Below are 18653 nucleotides of genomic sequence, written 5' to 3' on the forward strand. Positions count from 1 at the left end.
ACTTTTGGTTTCCTTTATATAAGGTCTTAATTTATGCACTGTTTGATAGAAGTGATGCAACTATATTCAAAATCAGTTCATATAAATTTAAAAAGACATGTATGAAAACACAAGTAATATATTTAAAAGCAAAAGAAGATGTAGAAATATGTCGGTTGTGTTTTTGGTTGTGCCTCAGACTTGCATAGAGTTGCATGGTGGCTAAAGGTCATTGTCTCTATCTCGACAGGGTTGGCCATAGGATTGCTCCTCCACAAACCAACAATACTATGCCCAAGTTATACTAGAATGATACTAGTGAAGATACTCTCTGACATAACAATTATGCTCTCTTCCCTGAACTGGATCAGTACGCCATCCATGGGCACTGTGTAATCATCATTGTCTACGGCTAATATGGATCTACAGCTGGGTAGTACATACGAAACTCCTGAATGCATCTTCCCATAGCCATATTATGGATATCACTTGTAGTCCAAAAACTGTGTTGTAACTTCTGGAGTTGCTCGTCACATATCCATGAGGTCCATGGTCACCATATGATCCATATCCATACTGTGTTTGTGGCACAAACCTAGAACTATCCTGCCCACCACCAATGTTGTCATGTGCGATTACATAAGCAATTATTGGATCTCACAATCGCATACATTGGCTCAGATCGCATATGAGATGGTCACATACACCATGTAGGAAGTATGCAATGGCATACTAAAGTATGCAATGGCATAATCACATAACCATGGAATGCGTCCACCACTCAAAAAATAAAAAAAATGGAATACTCTATGCAGTGGCATAATGGCCAACGGTCATATTTCTTGTAGATTGTAACGACTTGTAACTTGTTATTTGTAGAGTTGTACCTATAACTTGTATTGTATGCATCAACTCATCAAAATCAGGTTATCAATAAAATTTCTATGGTTGTAGTTTTTAATACTTAATTCTCCCTTAGTGTAACTTGTTAATTGTTTTAATTTATTTTGTTATATATAATATAACTTATAAATTGTTTAATAGTCAAACTATAATTAAATAGGTAAAAAATACCCAATCCAATCACTTGTAGTAATCAGACAGTTTTTATTTTAGATTTTTTTTCTAATGATTTTTTTTTTTTTTTTTCCATTTTTCTTTGTGATTTTTCAAAAAAGAAAAAGAAAAAAGAAGCCATCAGCCTGAGTGATTGCTTATGTGATGTGTGATCGCATAAGCGATTAGCCCAGGCTGATGGCATATGTGATTATATGCAATTTGACAACATTGCCCACCACCGACATTCATGGACCCTATGGTCCGTGCTAAGGAGTCCTCTTTAGAGCCACTTAGCTGTTGTTGTTGCTTACGAAAATGATGTGTAAGCCATATTTTGGATAAGATGAGGATAAGGAAGAGAACTATGGTCTTCATCCTAGGTGGCAAGCTCAAAATCCCTCTCTCTAGTGAACGAGTTAAGAGGCCTCTGACTTCGACTTTTAGACTGGGTTTGACTTTGACTTGGAGGTTGAGTCTCGCTCATGTGGTTGTAGATGAAATTTGTAATTGTCCGGTAATCAACAGGCACGTTCTTCATTGAAAGCCTATCGTTTATCGCCCCAAGCATTAACTGTATGCAATGGGCTGCGCTTGGGGTCCAATACAAGTTGAACATCTTCATTAACTCCTTCCCTGCCTTTACAAATATGCTTCCATTTTCTGTGACAAACTGCACAATCTTCATCCTCCCAACTTCTTTCATTAAATCCGTCATCTGCCTATAGATGTAAGTTAAGTTTTTAAGCTCATTACTTGTATCAATGGACTTCAATAATACAATCCTCCCCTTACAGCAGATCATGAAATTTATGACAGTCTCGTCCACCCATCGCACATTAACGTGATGGCCTCGACTTGTCAACGTAATGAGGCATCTCAGCAACTGTCTTGTACTTCCCCATAGTCTCACGTGGCGTGGGGGGCACCACACCCTCGTCCCCTCGTGAGTTGCACAAGAAACAAAGGTGTCGCTACATTCCTGTGGCATGCTAATGATACTCTGAAACAATCCAATTATTGGCTAGATAACTAAAACCACACCAATAGAATGATCGAAACTGTCCAAACGTTGTCCATCTAAATGGATGGTTAAAAAACGTTGGCAAAACGCTGTGATCCTTGCGTTTGTGGCCCACCCAAGGCTTGAAATTATCTTATTTTTGGCCAAAGTATATGTTTCAATTGGCTTTTTACAATCATTCTGTCAAATATCACATGTACACTAATTTGGGATATTAAAGCTGATTTGTGATATCACATATTATCCTGTGAATATATTGAAGAATTCCAATGCATTCCAATTCCTTCCATTTACTCCCATCCAAACATAATATTTGGATTCCAGTGCATTTCATTTTCAAGCTACCAAACACAAGTGAGGATTCCATTTACACTTGATTTGAGTATAATTGTAAAATGGATTTCATGTACCCATTTACAAGCTCCTAAACGAGCTCTAAGGCTAATTAACTCCTAATCAACTGGATTTTTTGGAAAAAAAATATTATTATTAAACTATTTTTTTTCAAAAAATTCCCAAACCTCCATGAATCTGTGGATTAGCCTCTAACATGTCCAATTTGATTTTTCCATAGTCTAATTGCAATTTAAATAGCTGAAATAGAAAATTTTTGGATTTTTTTCCAATTTCCCCAAATCCCCAAATTGGAGCTTCAAATCCATGATTGATCTTGCAAAACATACAAAATCATGGATTTTCATCTTATTTCTACTCATTCCAAGTGATTTTTTTTTAAAAAAAAATCATTGTTTCGAAATCAGGCCCTACCTCCTTCCGATCTATATTCTGCCCCAAAAATTTTGGTTTTTCCTCCAAGGAATCAAAAGTATTTGGTTGGATTTAGCTTAGGAAGGGGGATTAGGAGTGGAAGTGAAGAAGAAGAAGAAAAAAATGATGATTTTCCTATTTTTATCCAGACTGCATGTACAAGGTAATTGCTGCTTTTTTGTAATAATTCTGTATTTGTTTTCATTGGAATTGGTACAAATGGTGGTTGACAAGCCATTGACATCTGCAGCTATCCAGACAAGGCTTTCAAATTGATTTTTTTATTTTTTTTGGGGGGGGTGGCGTGGACCCTAATTAATTGCTACCTCTAAATATTCCAAGTGACCAATGTCTCTGTTGAACATTTGTTACTGTGTTCCTGCTTAAAATCTCTTAAGAACAAAGAAAGAAAATCACCATGTGTAAGAAAATGACCTTACTCCTTCCGGAGACCCTAATTAATTGCTTGAGAATGCATGCAGGTATCTTCTCAAGATTCTTGATAGCGGAGAGAGTGTTCGCCTGCAATACAGGTCTTTACAGAAAATCTCGAGCTCCCAATCTGACGAAAGGCTTCAACCACCACCACCCATGATTCAGAACAGCAGCTGATCAAGGGATGTACACTATCAGACAGGAAGTTGTAATTTAACAACAATCCCCTTGAAACTGCACAAAGGACAGGGAGAGCCCTTTCAAGGCTTTGAAACTCCACAGAATCACACATGGGCTCTCGTATAAATGCAGGTTGGGTTTCACCCATGTAAATTTTATCAGAGCTGTTCAGTTCAGCCCAAGGAAGAGTAGAGACAAAATCCAGATGTAGTACTTGAAAAAAAGTTTTGTAAAGAGAAAAGGAAGACATGAGTAGGAAAAGGAAGGTCCTGTAAAATGTGTTGAACTTTAGCAGCTGTCATTGCTCAGCTCACTGCGATTCGACACCATGGATGGATTCGCGTGCTTCAGTTCTCCAATCGCCTCTCACAATGTTAAGGTGAGATTATAGTCTGATATTAAACTTGTCTTTTATGTATGTGTGACAATTTTCATTTACTTCTTCATTGTGATGTCGTAACGGGAAGAAATCAACAAATGCCCCTGTTCTGCAAAGATCATGTCAATGTTAATGACAGATGAATTCGGTTTGCGCCAGTTGTGTATCAGGATCCAGTGTCTCACCATCCAATGGTGCCCACATAGTTAGTGGTCCAATGATTTGAACCATCCATGCTCTCATTACTACCATAAATGAGACATTGTTCCATAATTACGCTCTATTGATGATCCAAACTTTTGATTTTTATAGTTGAATGCCAAGCAATTGAATATTTATTTTCATTGTTCTAAATTCATCAAATTGGTATTCAGCTTAAGTTTCTTATCATTGGCCTGCATGTTCGTGGATCCACAACATGGACGGTTCCAATCATTGGACCACCCAGTATGTGGGGCTTCAGTGGGAGGTGACATGCTGGATCCTGAGCCTCAACAGAGGCAAAACAAACTCTCATTACAATTCTCAATGGGGTCAAATCCGGCCTTTTATTTTGGGAGGTGAAAGCTAAGATATCTCAACAGTGCTGGGCTGTGCCACTAGGCCCATTGCCGCCCCTAATCCAGGTGCGCATTTGGATGTGCCCTAAATTGCTGGCAGAGCGAAGATTTTGGAGGAACTGATGTTCATCAGCTTTTCACATCGAGGTGGTTCAGAATCTTTAGGTAGCTTTTGCCAAAATAGTCTTCGTTAGTTTGATTTTATCCTCCCCACCTGCAACTGCAATTTAGAGGGGGGTGCGTACAGTTGTCAGGTGCTCTCGAGATTTTTCATTTTATAAAAAGTTTAGTAACATGGTTCAGTGATGAAGGGGGTTTTTGTTCGATGGGCCTTCGCCGGAGGATTTTGTTGCATGGCCCAGCTATCGTTATCAACAGTTTGGATCACTGAATGATAGGTCTCGCTTGTGAAAGCAAAAGCCTGAATGCACTAAAGCAAAGACTCGCCGGAGCACTGAATACGCTAATACAAATAATGAGAACTGAACAACTTACATACAAGGGTACCACAACTAGTGGTTCCATGATGCTGTATTTCTTGCCAACACGCCAGTAAGATATCAGTACACAATGAAAATGATAGGTCCCAAACAAGCAAATCAATCTCCTAGAAGATGAGACTGGTTTGGTAATTAAGTGGGCCACGCCTATATGTTAAGTCAGACCAATGGTTCTCCCTTGATTCCAAAGCTTGGGTTTGACTGATTAGTGGAACCCTCTTTTTTTTTTTTTTTTGATGGTGTGCCAAAAGTGACCTTTCCGGTAGGCCCTACAATTTCATGGTACTGATTTGGCATGTTAGCGGGAAAGATGGTACAGTACGTGATCCCCGTTGATTTTAGTTGATCACCAGTGGCATGTTAGCGAGACAGTTGCCTTTTTTTAACGAATGAAAGTTCGCTGGAGATTGGGGGTAATATAATAAATTTTACTCAAATGTGCTTTGGCACCTCTGTTTCTAGGATTCTCTAAGGCACATAGGGAAACAGGCCATCTACCGTGTTTTCACTGCTTTTCCCCATTTCTTAATGATTGTGGCCCACCTACCACAAGACATGCGTGTGCACGTCAATCTAGACCATCCAAACCATGGGCTGCATTGTCGATGGTACATATCTGTGAAATTGCATTCAAGGAATGATCCTAACCACCCTTGTTGGCCATCATAGCTAAACAGAAATTGTCCAACTTCAGTAGTAAACTCTAATGATTAAGATCATCCCACGGTTGAATTTTGGGCACCACCTTCAGGTCCATGAGTTGGCTAGTGTGGACTGCATGTGTGGCGATTGAATCACTACCATTCATTGGGTGACTGGGAAAATCAATTTCGTTCAAGAAACGGATCCCATGTTCTTTACACCACATCTCAGTCCTTGCTACTCTCAGCAAATCCAAGGGATCTCAACTGCATAGGAAACAGATCAGGGTATGGGGCCCACTAGAAACTGAACGGGGTTCTACGTTTCGCCGATCGATCGTACATAATGACATAGAAGGGTGTTAGTGTTACGTTGGCTGCTATTGGTTGCATCTTGGTGTTCTCCACTTATAGGAGTAAAGGCGTCCATTTGCGATCCTGGCTGGGTATGCTCCACCGTCCCACTCGGACGCGGGTAAAACGCATACATCACAGTGGGCCCCCACAATCCTGCCACCACGCGATCCGCGTTCGTCTCATTCCTAATTTACAACATCCATGACATGCCCAGACGCATGTGGCCATGGTCCCGTAAACAGGGGACGCAAATTTCCGACGGCAGTGGTTGCAGAGAGCCCGGGCAACAAGTAGCTCTGTGGGGGGCTACCATGATTCGTGTGACACATCCGCTCTGTCCATCATTTGCACGAGGTCATTTAAATACATGAACCGAATAGGTAGGCCGATCTGACCCAATAAAAAAGAAAAAAGAAAATAAGATTTACCCTCCATCATGAATAGATCATCCTTATTTTCACGTTAGGCTCTCTCCGGCAACGAGCCGAACCTTTTGGATGGATCAGATTTCCCAAAACTGGAGGGGAATTGTGCGCAGTACGGTATTCGGTCCGTGTGGTACGTACGCCAACATGGCACTCACGTGCTACGATCGGACCCTTCAATTTCGTACGGACCACTGCGGGCATGCCTGGTACCCACGGACGCGGATTGCTGACCCTGTTAATAGCCACTCACGGCTCGCTACTGGACGGTGCTCTGTGGACCTCACCTTGTACGTGTTTTATCCACGCCGTCCATCCGTTTTGGCAGCTCACAGATCAAATTCCTGAGATTTGGATCTAACTCATTTTTGGGTTCATGCCATAAAATAATTAACCAAAATGGATGGATGGTGTGGATAAAACACATACATCCTTGTGGAGTCCACAAAGCACCGTCCAGATGCTACTGGCAGTGTGAGTAGGAAATCCGCGTCCGGTACACACGGGCAGCTTTTTTTCTTCTTCTTCTTTTTTTTTTTTTCTTTTTTTTTTTTCCGGAAAACTAATTCAGTAAATTCTAATAACAAACGCCCATCAAAAAACATTCCTGATCGTTCAAATCAAGTCACTGGTACTGTAGTATCATCATTACCGTCAGTTTCAGTTGCCCGTGCAATGTCAAAAGAGCAAGAGAGTAATCGTATGTACGTGTCTGACTGTGCAGACAGGGATCGAGAGAGAGAGAGAGATCAGTCGTAGGAGTGCACGAATCCTAAAACGAGGAGCATAGTGAGTGGGAGAATGGAGGAAGAGAGCAGACCTGAGATGAAACAAGTTCCGTCAGCAAAGGCAACAGCCCTGGCAGCCCAACCGTACTGAGGGGGAGGAGACGCGGAGGTGGTGGGACCAGACGGCATCTCAATGACAGGAGGGAGTGGTTTTGGAGGAGGTTGTGGACGGCGGTTTCTTCCGACGTCGTCAGGGGCCTCAGGGCGAGGGAGCACGTCTACCTGCATCCTCATGCCCAGTCTGCAGTGTCGACCTGTCCCGCAAATGAAGTATCTGGTCCCGGCTCTGTCCAGCAGGACCACTGATTCTCCATCGTTGTACGCGCGGATCGGGTTATTGATGCTGCACGTGTTGTAGGCGCGCTCGTTCACCTCAATCACGTCGTGGATGGGCCAATAAACGAACACTGCATCCCGATTGTCAGAAGAAAGAAAAATAAGAGTAGTATGATACTCAGACTGTTATGACACTTGATACGCAGGGCACACAAAAATTGTACACGTGGAATATATTAACTCGAAAAAACCGATTAGTCATGCAGCCAACTGCCTCGCAAGATCAGGCTGGTTGAACAGTCCTAACCTCTGATTCGAGTGGAATCGATTGTAGATTAGGACCAATTGGATATTTTCATATTCAACCGTTCAATAAATGTCCGTTAATCTGACGAAAAGATAATCAAATAATATTATAGTTTTGGTTTGTGTAAATATACACTGTTAAAAATAATTTGGACGGTTTAATTTGACTAATTATAGGTCATGTTTGCAGTTTATATGTGCCCGCGTATCAGCCGCCTCACTCTGCCAGAGTATCGAAGTTTTTCTCAAATGGGAGTTCGTCGGGGCCTCTTTGCTTGACGAAAATGCCCCCTGAACTGTTTGTGATGCAAACCATCGAAACCGGTAGCGAGCCCAACGCACTAAGGAGATTTTAGTAAATTCGAAAAGCAAACTCATACTGAAAACAAGAAACCACCTAAACTGTTCTAAAATGACAAAAACTCCCTTGAAATTACTATCATACCCTCCTTACCGTGTAATTCCGAAACTTGTTTCCAACTTGCGCCGGTCAGTTGCTGCCACAAACTGGGCGAAATGATCTGCGCCGTTAGAATTGTGATCGTTATATAGCTCCAATGCAGTCATACGGCTCGGATTGCACTCACTCTGCTTTACGGCGACTCTTACGATGCTTTTTCGTAATTAAGAAACTAGTTTCTAACTTGTGCCGATCAGTTCCCGCTGCAAAACGGGGTGGAATGATCCACGCCGTCGGAGCTATGATCATTCTATAAATCCAACGAAATCGTATGGCTCGGAGGTTTGTAGAGACTCTTACCAAGCTTTTTCGTAATGACGAAACTTGTATCTAACTTGCGCCGGTAAGTCCCGCCACAAACCGGAGGGAAATGATCAGCGCCGTCGGAACGAAGATCATTCTATAGCTCCAGCGTGATCGCACGTCTCGGATTGACTCGCTTTGGTTTAAAGATTTTCGGAACCTATATGCGTATTTTACCAAAGACAAAAAGGACAACTTCTAAAATAAGCCAGATATTGAACTGACCTAGGCTATCTCCCGTGTAGAAAATCGTCATTGAACTCCACCTCTGCAAATCCGACAATAGGTTCCAGCCAGCAGGCCCTCCAACGGTGAGATTTGTCGCCGAGACGCAGCGAATCAAGATCGATGCCACGATCAAAACAACAATCGTCTTCACTGCCCAGTCAGGTCTCAGTCGATCCATCTCTATCTTCATATCCTATCAATGGAGCGTTCAGAAGAATCAGAGATCGGAAAGAACGAGATCAGCTGATTTCTCATTTATTTTCTGGAAATTCAATAAGATGAAATCTCAGAGCCTGTGACCGATCAATGTCAGGAAAAGCTCCGAACGTCGGATTAGCCTCTATCGTTTTAGATTTCCAGGAACTCTTCGGATTATGATAGATCAGAGCTTGAAAAGCGATAAAAACGGAAGAGAAAGGGGGAACTAACTGCGCGAATGGAACGTTTCAAGGAAAAGTAACAGAAATGTACGTTTAGTGCTGAATGAGAGGATCGAATACAGATATATAAAAAAATGCAGAGATCTTGAGTGAGATCTCAGAGAAGAAGTGATTGAGATTTTGAAATTTACCTGAATTTGTACTTTTCTTCGATTTTTTTCCTTTTACAGAGAAGTCTGATGGTTCGCCTGAAAATCAAAGGAATGTTAATTAGGATATCTCTCTGATAACTCTCAGAAGAATAGATAGCAAAAGCCTGAAAGAGATGGATTTCTCCATTGCAGAGAGAGAGAGAGAGAGAGAGAGAGAGAGAGAGAGAGAGAGAGAACCAAGAACCATGACAGCACGCCGGAATGACCCGATCGCAGCAGTTTCCCGCCCTTTTATAGATTAATTCTCACGCGAGGCGTTCAGCCGCATGCACGTTGGCACGTGCTTGGGCTCATGGTTACGGAGCTGTTGCTGACATGAAGTGGAAGAGGGTCGAACGGTTTATTAGAATCTGCGCCTCTTGCTATTCACTTCATTGCGGCCGCATATCCGTGAGACAAGTGGAATGCACTCTTTCCAATCCAGACCGTCCAAATTGTAGAGCCAAATTGAGGGAATCATAGACTAAAATTCAATCTTGTGGGACAATCCTATTCATCCAATTTGTTGGCCTATCATATGCACGGTGAGGCGTCAGCTGGATGAGGCCGATCAGCAGCTGCACACGGTCCCCCAGGTTTCAGATCCGCCGGTCAATCTTCAGCGGGAGTTTATTGCAGCAGGGGAAGCTGGCCTGTGCTGAGCTGAGGGAGGAGCTCTTCTGGAAGCAGTAGTCTTGGGTCCGCTGGCTGGAAGAGTGCGATAAAAACTCGAAGTTCTTTCATGCAGTGGTTCAAGGGAATGTGCGTCGAGCGGCTATCAGAGAAATTGTCCTCAGCTCGGGTCAGGTGGTTTCTGATTAGCAGGCTATCCAGACCTAGGCAATCAGGTTTTTCCAGGAGGCGTTTTCAGCCTCTCCTGCGCCCTCTCCTTCTGTTGACAGTCAGATCCTCTCGGTTATACCATCTTTGGTCTCAGCGGAAGACAATGCAGATTTGATATATGTGCCTTCCATCTCTCTAGGAGACAGAGCTAGCGGTGCGCTCCCTGCCTCTCGATGGTCCTGTCAGCCCAGACGGCTTCTCAGGTGCGTTTTTTAATCTCCTGCTGGGACATCATTGGTCCTGACGATCATCCGGCAGCTGTGAGTCTTTTTTGAGGTGAGAATATTCCCGGAGCCTTTACTACTTCTGCTACCTGCCTTATCTCTAAGGGCCCTAATCCAAAGAAGCTATTAGACTTCAGGCCGATCAACCTATGTAATTATATTTACAAGATTTTCTCCAAGATCATTTCAATTAGGTTAAGTAGTCTTCTTCCAAAGTTGATAACTGAGGAGCAGGGGGCTTTCATCAAGGGTCGGAATATAGCCGAGAGTGTCGCGATGGCCCAGGAAACCATAAGAGAGATTAATAGGAAATGCCATGGTGGAAATGTCGTGATAAAACTGGATATGGAAAAAGCATACGACAGATTAGACTGGGATTTCTTCAAGCACGTTCTGGGTTCGTTTGGTTTCGACGCTCCCTGGATTCAGTTAGTGGAAAAGTGCTGGAAGAATTGTTGGTTTTCAGTGTTGATTAATGGTGTGGCAGCGAATTTTTTCCAGTCCTCTAGGGGTCTACGTCAAGGTGACCCACTTTCTCCTAGTCTCTTCATCCCGGCGGCTGAAGTGTTGAGTAGGGGGATTCTCCATTTGTTAGACAGTGGTTGGTGTTCTCTGTTCAAGCTGCGCTAGGACTGCACAAGGATCTCCCATTTACTCTACGCCGACGACACCATTCTATTTATAAATGGGGGCGCCAAATCTCTTATTGCTTTGAACCGTTTCCTAGCGTCTTATCAGCTTGCCTCTAGCCAAAAGATTAACAAGAACAAATCATTTTTCTTTTGCTCGGTCAAAGATCCTGTCGCCAGGGCCAGGGGCATCGAGCGGCTATTGGGAATTGCTCAGTCCGCATCCTGTTCGGTCTATCTGGGGGTACTGCTTATTGTTGGTAGATCCAAGCGCGCTGCTTTCAGGCCGCTAATCGAGAAAATTGAGGGCCGTATTGCGGGGTGGAAAACTAGATGTCTGTCCCAGGCAGGGAGGAGTTTTCTGGTGCAACAAGTCATGGGTAGCATTCCCATCTATGCCATGGCTAGGGCTGTACACAAACCAGGCTAGCCCGATTAACTCACTCGACTCGGCCCAAAAAGGCTCGACTCGGCCCGACCCGGAACTGAGTTTAGGTCGGGATAGGCCATTTTCTTCAGCCTGAAACTGAGTTTGGGCCGAGTTTGGATAGGTTCCAGTTCGGCTTGACTCGGCCCGAAACCCGACTCGACTTGGTCCGACTCGGCCTATATATATACTAAATTCTTACCCAGTTACTCTAACCATTTATAGCAATCCAAGCCGTCCAAATCGTGGGTCTCTTTGTAGATGGAGCAAAGTCCCAAAAATCTATGACAAAAGCCCTTTCCAAAAATCAATGCCGTTCAAGTTACCTGTCAAAGCTCTTCCTATGGAGTAGATGGAGCAAAGTCAAAAAATCAAGGCCGTCCAAATCGTGGGTCCGAAACTGGCCCGAACTCGCCCGATTACTGACCGGGTCGGGTTCGGGCTGGTTTGGCTAGTGACCGGGTCGGGCCAGGTTGAGCCCAGTTCAACTTAGTTCGACCCGATGTACACCCCTAGCCATGGCTACTTCCGTGGTTCCCAAATCGATTCTGAAAGAGTTAGACAGAAAATTTGTTGACTTCTTTTGGGGATGGACTAATGGGAGCTAGGGTGATCTCTCTAGGCTGAAGGCCGAAGGCGGGGCTGGTTTCCATAAGTTGAAGGATGTGGTGAAGGCACTACGCCTTAAATTGGTGTGGGCTGTTAAATTTGGTCCCACGTCCAGCCTGTGGGTCTCATCGATGGGAGCCAAATACTGCTCCAACCGTCCTAACGTGCCTGCGGCATCAGCTTTGGCAACAGCGTCGTCGCCGTGGAAATCTATTTGTAGCCTGTTTCCTCTCCTCTCGCAAGCGACCCAAGTATTAGTGGGTCTCGGCCGCGCCAACCTGTGGTTGGTTAACTGGACTGGGCTCGGGCCCCTTCTCAATTTGGCAATGCAGCCAGTCTCTCCAAATGTTGCCGACCTGCCAATCAGTAGCTCCATTAGACCGGATGGTCCGCTCTCGCCATCCGCCGTTTTCAATTTCCTGCCCCAGCGGGTGATTGATCTGATTTTTTTAGGAGGTTTCTGTACTTCTGATGGCCTAGCTTCCTATTTCTGGCTGCTTGAAACTTCTGGGAAGTTCTTGGTCAAATCGGCATAGCCCTTAGTGCGTGATCACAAGTTGCAGGTTGCCTAAGCTAAGTGGGTTTGGCACTGTAATCTACTCCCCAAGATCTCCTTTTTCATGTGGAGGTTACTTCAGGGCGCAGTTCCGGTTGATGAAATGATTATGGGCAAGGGTGTTCAACTTGCCTCCAGGTGTTCCTGTTGCCCTCCTGGCTTGATTGCCAGCCCATCCGTCGAATCCATGCACCACGTTTTTCTTTCCAGTGAGCTAGCGTCCATGGTGTGGAATTCTTTTGCCTCTATCTTCGGGTTGCAGTTTCCATCTTCTTCTTCACTGGTTGGGCATGTGCTGAATTGGTAGACCCCGTCCCACCTTTCTTCTCTGGTACATATGCTTCGCGGTTTATCTCTTTCTCTAATTCTTTGGGAGTTGTGGCTCACAAGGAACCGGGCCAGATTCGAGGAGGTTAGCCCAGCGGTGGCCTCCGTGATTGCTAAAGTTAATTGGTGGCTGTGGGTGCAGGTCTGCTCATCTGGTAGCCCTCCCGGCCATCTCCTTCATTGGATGTCTAGGCTTGAGTTTCAGGCGCTCGTTCTGCCGTCTTTCATGCCCCTTATCACCAAATGGGCTAGGCTCACGCGTGGGTTCGTAAAGCTTAATGTGGACGGGTCGTCCTTGGGTAATCCGGGGAGATCGGGCAGTGGTGGCATCTGCAGGCGAGACGATGGTGGTTTCTATTTCGCCTTCGCGGCAGGGTATGGCATAGGGTCTAACTCTAAGGTTGAGCTCAGGGCGGTCTATAATGGTATTTTGCTTTGCCTTCAGTTCGGGTTCACTAAGGTCTAGATCGAGTCAGACTCTCGCCTAGTGGTGACTCTCCTCAATTGCTCCATGGAGACCTCTTGGAGATAGGCCCACTAGATCTGGAGGATCGATAGGCTGAGGGCTGGTGGGTCCTTCTCGTGCAGCCACATTCTTAGAGAAGGGAATGGTCCAGCGGATGGGATGGACTGGTTGGGGGCCTCTCTTCAACAGTTCGTTGTGTTGACTCAGTGGCCGTTCTCCCCCCAAAGATCAGAGGGCTGATCTTCCTAGACAAGGTGGGCCTTGGGGCGCTCTGGGTCCCAAGGTCGTCTAAGTCTCGCCCTTGTTGATAGTAATTTTGTTTTCGGTTTTATGATGAGCCTTCGCCGGGGTATCTTTTTGTCTGCCTGGCTTGGGCTCGAAAGAGTTGTATATGTTCCCGTTAAATATATGAATGAATCCTCTTCTTTTTTCTTCTTTTTTTTTTTAAAAAAAGAAGAAAAAAAAATGCACGGTGAGGACCCAAATTCAAGTATATAAATTAGATGGTTCAGATCGTCTACTCAGTGTAATTTTCTGGCGATGCACCGTCCAGAATTGGGCCCATGAATTGGATGGTCCGGATAGCCTTGCCGACAAGTAAATGCACAGCAGGGCAGGGAGACTTGTAACATGAGCTCCATTTGTTAAGTGGCCAGGATGACCACAATATACAGGCCCATCCTCGCTGATGGGAACCGTTAATCAAGCTGGTCATGGGAACCGTTAATCAAGCTGGTCTCACTAGAGATGGACCATGACGCTTACGATACACTGTCATATGCTGCTCCTCTCGGTGGTAACCTGAAGTAAATAGCCATTCTACTTCTTGTTTGTTCGGACACGGACCCGGATAGCCTGGAAGCTAGTTGGGGCCTACCATGATGTTTGTGAGAAATCCATCTCGTCCATCTGTCTTGCTAGATCATGTTCGGAGATGGGCCCAAAAATGAGGGAGATATGAAATTGAAGTGGGCTAGACGAAAGGAAAATGAGGTTAAGGAAATCCCTACCGTTGAAACCTCTCTGGGTCCACTGTGCTATTTATAAGCCATCCATACCTTTCATAAGTTCATTCCTATTGCGATGAACTGCAGGAAAAAAGGCCGATTCAAAACTTTTGTGCCCCATGAATGTTTCAATTGTGGATGTTTAATTCTCACTGTTTCTTATCGTGCGGCCCACTTGAGTTTCATCTGACTCATTTTTAGGTCCATGTCCTAAAATGATCCAGAAAAAATGATGGACATGATAAATTTCCCATAAACACTACTGTTATGGGAAGATCCGAGCCCTTTACAATTCCAAGGGCCGACGTCATGCCGGCCCGATCGGACAGACGACTACTCTATGTGATGCCCACAACTGAAGGATTCACCGATGAGCCTCAAAGATACTTCGGCTCTGAGATTAATGACCGATTCGGCTCAAGACGATTTAAGACCAAAATAGGAGGAAACTCAACTTGATGGAATAGGCTTGACACTTCACCTTGGACCTCATGAAAAAGCCGTTCAGAACGTCCGACTGGCAAGAAACCAAGGCTATCACCTCGGCTCGAACTGTGAATGCTGCCACTGTTCGACGAAGGCTTGTAACCGCTCTGATTGAGACCTTATCTATCAGAAGGATCAAGCCGAGGCCAGATCCTGAGGTAGATGTTCCATGAACTAAGCTTAAAAACTACCATAAGTTGACATGGCCGGTTATGTCGCTCGCCAATACGCATGATGTGCATAATATTTTACACGATCCTTAAATTACGTACGATATCCCCACGATCTAAAAATCCTCTTGATTGAGTGAATCGTGCTGAGATTAACGGACCCAGATCATCCGTCAGTCAGATATAAATACTTCAAGACCCCATTGTTACAGGTATGCAAGATCTCACACTCTTTCTTGGCTTTTCAACTTAGACCCAGATTCCCTTGACCTAACTTAGGCATCGGAAGGTCCCCCGGCTTAGTCAAGGTCTCCTTTTGCTCACCTTTTGTGCAAGGTCAAGTTCGTCGAGGGTTCATCTCACGAAGTGGAGGGTGGTCCAGATTTTGACCTCAACAATCACAGTGGCCCCACATAGTTTGACGTTGCAGTAAGCTCCAACCTGCAACCGGCTTTCCCATGACATCCGCGTCCAAGGAACTCATCTAAGATTCATCTCCACTCACCTTCTCACGTGTGGCTGTATGGCTGGTGAATCCGGGCGTACATCACATAGCCTTAGGGTAGATGGCCATCCTTTTGGAGGTCACCTATCAAACAGATGGCTATGATGGTCCGTTCGATGTTGTTTTCCTTTAATCCAGTGGTTACAACGGCAAATCTATGTGAAACAAGATGGGCTGCATGTTTTGCAGCGTGGCCATCCTTGGTTGGGCCCATGGATTAACAGTTCTAAATACGAAATGGAGGGATGTGAATGGGGGCATGGGTGGGACTGGGCGAGTGAGGGTTTTTTTTTTTTTTGTTTTTTGCTTTTTTTTCTTTTGACAGTTGACACAGCCACCAGCATGGCTCACGTGCGGGAAATTGTCAGCTAGGGCTCACCGGTAACAGGCCCTCGCTGGCTAGCCCAAAACTCGGGCAGAGGTAATTCGTCATATGTTTATACTGCCCATTTCTCTCCGAGGTGATGGTCCACATGATGGGATGGACTTTTTTTTTTCCGGCGAAACCATGTTGACGGTGAGGATCATCTTATGGTTGACTCTTAATGGGCATTGGCTCCATTATTAGCAAGGATGACGTAATGGTCCCAGATCCAAATCTCAAGCGGACCATGATACACGTTCACCATCGAAAACTTACTAAGCCCCTATGTAATGTTTATTTGAAATCCTACCAGTTGATAGAATCACACAGACTTGGATAAAGGGAAAACTGAAATATTAGCTTGATTCAAAACTTTTGTGGCCCCAAACAGATTTTAATGGTTAATACGACATTTTCCTGTGGTGTGATCCAACTGAGATTTGGATCTGCTTAAATTTTGGTATTTCATCATGAAATGATCTGGAAAAACGGATTTACGGCGTGGATGTACGACATATAAATCAAGGTCGGCCCCACGTTCTGGGAAATGCTCGCTACCCACGACGGTCCAACTCGGATAACGGCTAATCGGCTCCCGACGCGAGCTGCCTGTGTCCGCCCCGCCCGCGTGAAGTTCCTGAGGTCGGAAACAACATGGGGCCCACCGAGATGTCCGTGAGAAATCCATCCCGTCCATCAGTTTCTACGGACCATGTTAGTACGTGATCCCAATAAACGAGACAGATCAAAAGCTTAAGTGGGACACACTACAGGAAACAGTGGTAAGGAAATGCCCGCCGTTGAAACCATCGCAAGGCCCATCATGATGTATATATGCCGTCCAAACCATTTATAATGTCATTTTAAACGGGATAAACTGAGAAAAACAAACATGAGACTGATCCAAAACTTTTGTGGCCCATAAAGATTATGATGGCGGACGTTCTCTCCCAACTGTTTCCTGTAGTGTGGTACACTTGAGTTTTGGAGCTGTCACATCTTTTGAATCGCTTCGTAACGAGAGGGAGAAACTGAGTAGACGGGTGGATTTATCCGGAAATTTACGGCTGCAGGAACTTCGTGTGGACCGCGGCCCAGGCAATTCGTGTCCGTAATTCATTCTCCTTACGTACGACGCTGTTGTACAGCTATCCATACCATTCCAATTTTAGGTCCCGTTGTGGATGGAGCATATCCTTAAAAATCAAATTGGTGACTTTGAAATGGACGATTAAAAGTAAAATATGAGTGGTCCAAACTCAAAAGAGTAGATCAGATCGCTAAAGAGTATCTCTCAATGCAAAGTTTCAGTCGTGCTCCGTCTCCATCCACAGTTGGGTCGACCATTTCCGTACAACAATACCATGGATAAGTTTTGAGAATCACCGCCATTTTTTAAATCGTGCAGAACTAACGCAGAAGCCCAACCCCACAATACAGGACGCGAATTGCCTGGAGACCCGGACATTCTAGAGCCCCGACTCTGGGGACCACCCTCATGTATATGCTTTTATCCACGCCGTCCATCCTTTTTTTTTTTTCCCAGATAATGTCAGGGCATGAACCCAAAAATGAAGCAGATCCAAACGTCAAGCGGACCACGCCACAGGATACTGTAGGGATTGAATGCACTGTAGGGATTGAATGCCTAGGGTTGAAAACTTCTTTAAGGGCCACAGAAGTTGGATCAAGCTGATATTTGTAACTCGTTGTTTTCACTTCATCCAGGTCTGTGTGTGACCTTATAAACACGTTCGTTGGCAAATAAACATGATGGTGGGCCCTAAGAAGGTTTCAACTGTTAGTGTCATTATCCTAACTGTTTGGGTTACACCGTGAAGATAACAGTTCCATTCACTGGGGGGCCACACCTATCTGTTGAGTCGGACCATCGGTATTCCACTGAAACCAATGATGTGGCCCACCTGATCAGCGGACCAGTCTTTGAATTTTGCGACGGAGGATCTCATGGTGGTGCCTACCGTTTCCTTTGGTGCTCCACTGGAACTGATGTCCTGCATAAGTGACTTGTTAATGGGGAAATTGTACGGCACCACAAGTTGCGGTACCTTGCTTGTAGGTGATCAGTTCCCACAGGAGAGAGGATCTGGGGCCAATCACTTGTATCAGAGGAGGTCAATAAGTTGAGACTTTAGTCTTTGAATCTGGGCGATACTCCAATGATCCAAAGCATGTTTATACGACTTGTCTCATTCGATGGTGGAAAATCTACAAATGAAAAGCTATTCTATCCAAGCGGAACCATATCAAACGAAGCCGTTTGGGTCATTGATTAAAAGCCCAGATCCAAGAGCTAGAGTCCCAACCTATCTTATTGCAACACAACGTCCGGATGTATTTGAAAAAAAAAAAAACCCTCCCATCATCTTAGCTATCGAGCATTCATTATCTGCGCACATGACACGTGTACAGGATCTAAATTATCCATCTGCTGGGCCCAAACATGAATGGCGTTTAATAAATAATGCCAGAAGGGTTATCTTAGCTGCTGATTGTAGGTCTTTTTAGGATTACAAACAGTTACAAAAACTCCAAAAGAGTACCATTCCATTTCATAAAGTGCAATGATCAGATACAGCAGCAGGATCAAAAGTTTTGATACAACTAATCTTTTTTCCAGCCAAAAATTCACATGTAGAATATCCTATCCTTACAAAAGGTGTGCCACACTGGTATGAAAATTAGGCCGATGCACACACATACACAATAGGATACAACATCAATATCAATTGACAGCGGATGTTGTGAATTAAACACTGTTGTGGTGCACCCAACAAGTGGAT

At 44.5% G+C, this 18653-nt stretch overlaps 2 protein-coding genes across 2 annotated transcripts in view; one reads left to right on the forward strand and one right to left on the reverse strand.

Moving 5' to 3' along the window:
- Positions 1-3860, forward strand: part of LOC131236881 (uncharacterized) — a 37520-nt gene extending 33660 nt beyond the window's left edge. Inside the window, exon 12 of the mRNA XM_058234398.1 lies at positions 3310-3860. Within this exon, the coding sequence (XP_058090381.1) occupies positions 3310-3439 (130 nt within the window). The 3' untranslated portion in view covers positions 3440-3860. The remainder of the gene's footprint in view (positions 1-3309) is intronic.
- A 3193-nt stretch (positions 3861-7053) lies between these two features.
- On the reverse strand, positions 7054-8533 carry LOC131224752 (early nodulin-55-1-like). The gene is made up of 2 exons (XM_058220091.1): positions 8470-8533; positions 7054-7499 (listed from the first exon to the last, which is right to left on the reverse strand). The coding sequence occupies exons 1-2, from the start codon at positions 8531-8533 to the stop codon at positions 7054-7056; spliced, it is 510 nt and encodes a 169-aa protein (XP_058076074.1).
- Positions 8534-18653: the final 10120 nt, after the last annotated feature.

The sequence above is a fragment of the Magnolia sinica genome, chromosome 2 (assembly GCF_029962835.1).
Source record: "Magnolia sinica isolate HGM2019 chromosome 2, MsV1, whole genome shotgun sequence".
Classification (NCBI taxonomy): domain Eukaryota; kingdom Viridiplantae; phylum Streptophyta; class Magnoliopsida; order Magnoliales; family Magnoliaceae; genus Magnolia; species Magnolia sinica.